Here is a 2,661-nt window from a genome sequence, read left to right on the forward strand (position 1 = left end):
TTCTCCCAAACTGACCATTTATGTTAGTAAACTTAATTAATACCGAATGAAAATAATGTAATTGATATGTTGTGAGAATATAAGTATGTATCTCATAAATCTTTTTGCTCAAGCATGTAACTAAAAACGTGTGGAAGTACGATGACATGCTTGTCTATTTTGCCAATATTTAAACATAACAATATAAAAGACGCCTAAGTAGCTATAGTACCAGGAATAGGTCTGGGCAAAGAGACAGGGGGCCTCATTCCAAATAACGCTGGGTTCATTGCCAACTGCGGATTCCCAGGCATTGGCATCATTGGAAGACGGGGCCTTAGTTGGTTGTAAGCAGCACCAACTTGCTGAAACGCAGCAGCTTGTCCAAGATGCTCCTTAACCTTTTGGTCAATCAAATACTGATTTTGTTGTGCCTCATATTGCTGATAGTAGATGCGAACATTGGCCTGTACAGGATATATGCACGTGAGATATCTAATCTAACAAAATTTGTTGAATGTTACTAAAGGGTCATTGGCCCAGCGGTATCCGGTTTACCAGTAAATCCTAGCCTCCGAGGAGGTCAAGGGTTCAAACCTCACTATAGGTGAGGAGTGTGTGTGTGTGTGTGTGATAATTTGCCCCTTATATAAATATTATATGCTCCCAAAAAAAATTGGTGTATGTTTACATGAGATAGTACCTTGTGTTTGTAACCGGCATTATGCTGCTTTCTTACAGAAGGCTGGAGAACGAGAGGATACATTGTTAAATAACATGCTAGATGATGAATACACACTCCTTGTCACACTCACTTGAGGAATAACATACTAAATTAACCATCAAATATAGTGAGTAATAAAGGAATTTCCATCGTGCAAACAATATCTCAAATCAGTGATAAGAGTTGATCTATTTGTTCTCTAATTATAATGAGTGTTGGTACACAGACCGGACAGGAAGGGACTGGACGGGCGAGACTGAGATAGGCGGGTGAAAGAATTGTTCAAGATTTTAGGGTTTTAATTTGACATTGGTGGTTTATTAACTTATCAATCTTGTCCCATCTCCCTGAAATGCATTTTCATTCCATTCAGTCTTGTTCTTTCCCGGAATAAATGYCGTACCAAATGTGGGATAACAAGTTTTTGTTGTCATGTTCCATCGGGCATAGTAAACGCACCCAAGGAAGCATTGCATGATAGTGGGAGACAAGCATCACGTTGATGAATTTYATCAAAGTCCATACACTAAACCTATCGACATACTAGAATTCCTTTTTAATAGAAATAAACAATCTAATTAAATTTGAGCACGGATCACACTAATTAGCAAGTTATGCTCTTATATAAGTTCCTTTGAGCTCTACCCTTCACACATCGGAGGATGTAGTGGAAATTTCATCTTTCCCGGGTTCGAATCCAGGCACCGCCAAAGCCCTTTAGGCCATAGAAGTTCACTTATGATAACTACAGGCCACTTGTGGTCGCCCGGGGTATTGGTCGGACCGAGTAAGCTGGCCAAAAACCCACGGATAGCCAAAAGAGAAGGAAACCCCACCCCACTCATGAAATCATAGTAATCCTTAATTTATTTCGTTGAGAATTAATGACAACAATAACAATTAAACAATGTAGAAGTGGATGACGGATGAATTACGGAATCATGCGTCAAGTAAGTGTCACAGTAATCACAGTAATACCTGCAAAATTCAACCAAATCGRGGGAGTTCAGATCACAACAATCATGACGGCCATAATTATCATATCCAATAGTTGGAAGAAAAAGAGTAATAAAATAGAAAATCTCACCGAGGCATGGCCGAGTCCAATCAGTGTGTATGATCTGTTGACATTTTAGAGAAAAAAACATAATAAGTTGTCATTCTTCAATACATCATCCATATTTTAGTTTCTCTGTGCGCATTTGAACCCCCACACATCATTGATTGCAGAAAACATGAATAAAATTCGTTTGCTGCTACTAAATTGGGTCAAAAATTCCCTTGAAAGTTACGATGAAGAGCTACATGAACTGAAGTTAAGATTCAAACGAAATGAATGAAAAATTGTATGATTAGAAAAAATGGAATACCTCAACTTACGCGAATGGTGTAGATCAGAAAGGGTTCGCCAAAACCCTAGCTTGCGCGGGAGAGAGACGATGAAAGATCGCTTCTAGTAGAAAATGCTCATCACATCTGGAGTTGCTTATTAAAGCCCCCAAGGTTTCAAAATTTGACACTTCACACCCATTTGTATTTTTTTTTTTTTTTTTATGACATGATAAATGTAAGTATGTAACTAAGGGTCTCTTTGTTAACAGTTTAATGAGTTTAAGGTTGTGTTTGGTATATTGGACATAATATGATAGAACAGTGATCTTTGTTCCATGTTTGACACATATTTTATATGGAACGAAGTGTCCACCCCTACCCCAAGGAACAGGCAAGTTCCAAGGTGGAACGGACTTATGTTTTAACAATATAATCTCAAAATAAAACTCAATCMTCTTCTAAAACATCAAATGGGTCTCTTTTTTATATTTTATTCATTATTTAAATTTTATTTATTGTATTTTATGTTTTTTAAACTATAATTTTACTGTCTTCAAAAAGTTGTTTTTATACGGTTTTTATATTTTTATTAATTTATGTAATATATTATGTACTAATAATAAATA

The 2,661-nt window shown here is 36.5% G+C and overlaps 1 protein-coding gene across 2 annotated transcripts; it reads right to left on the reverse strand.

The window, feature by feature from the left end:
• Positions 1–123: 123 nt before the first annotated feature.
• Positions 124–2,163, reverse strand: LOC112505491 (U1 small nuclear ribonucleoprotein C-like). 2 transcript variants are annotated; one of them, XM_025109391.1, is made up of 5 exons: positions 2,084–2,137; positions 1,791–1,824; positions 1,639–1,681; positions 683–724; positions 124–446 (listed from the first exon to the last, which is right to left on the reverse strand). In XM_025109391.1, the coding sequence occupies exons 2-5, from the start codon at positions 1,796–1,798 to the stop codon at positions 195–197; spliced, it is 345 nt and encodes a 114-aa protein (XP_024965159.1). In that variant the 5' UTR covers positions 1,799–1,824; positions 2,084–2,137; the 3' UTR covers positions 124–194. The 2 variants fall into 2 exon arrangements, with proteins under 2 accessions (XP_024965159.1, XP_024965158.1); XM_025109390.1 differs by having other exon boundaries at positions 127–446; positions 2,074–2,163.
• Between the last annotated feature and the right edge of the window lie 498 nt (positions 2,164–2,661).

This window comes from Cynara cardunculus, unplaced genomic scaffold (genome assembly GCF_001531365.2).
Source record: "Cynara cardunculus var. scolymus isolate 2C unplaced genomic scaffold, CcrdV1 Un_Scaffold_11345, whole genome shotgun sequence".
In the NCBI taxonomy this organism is placed as follows: Eukaryota; Viridiplantae; Streptophyta; class Magnoliopsida; order Asterales; family Asteraceae; genus Cynara; species Cynara cardunculus.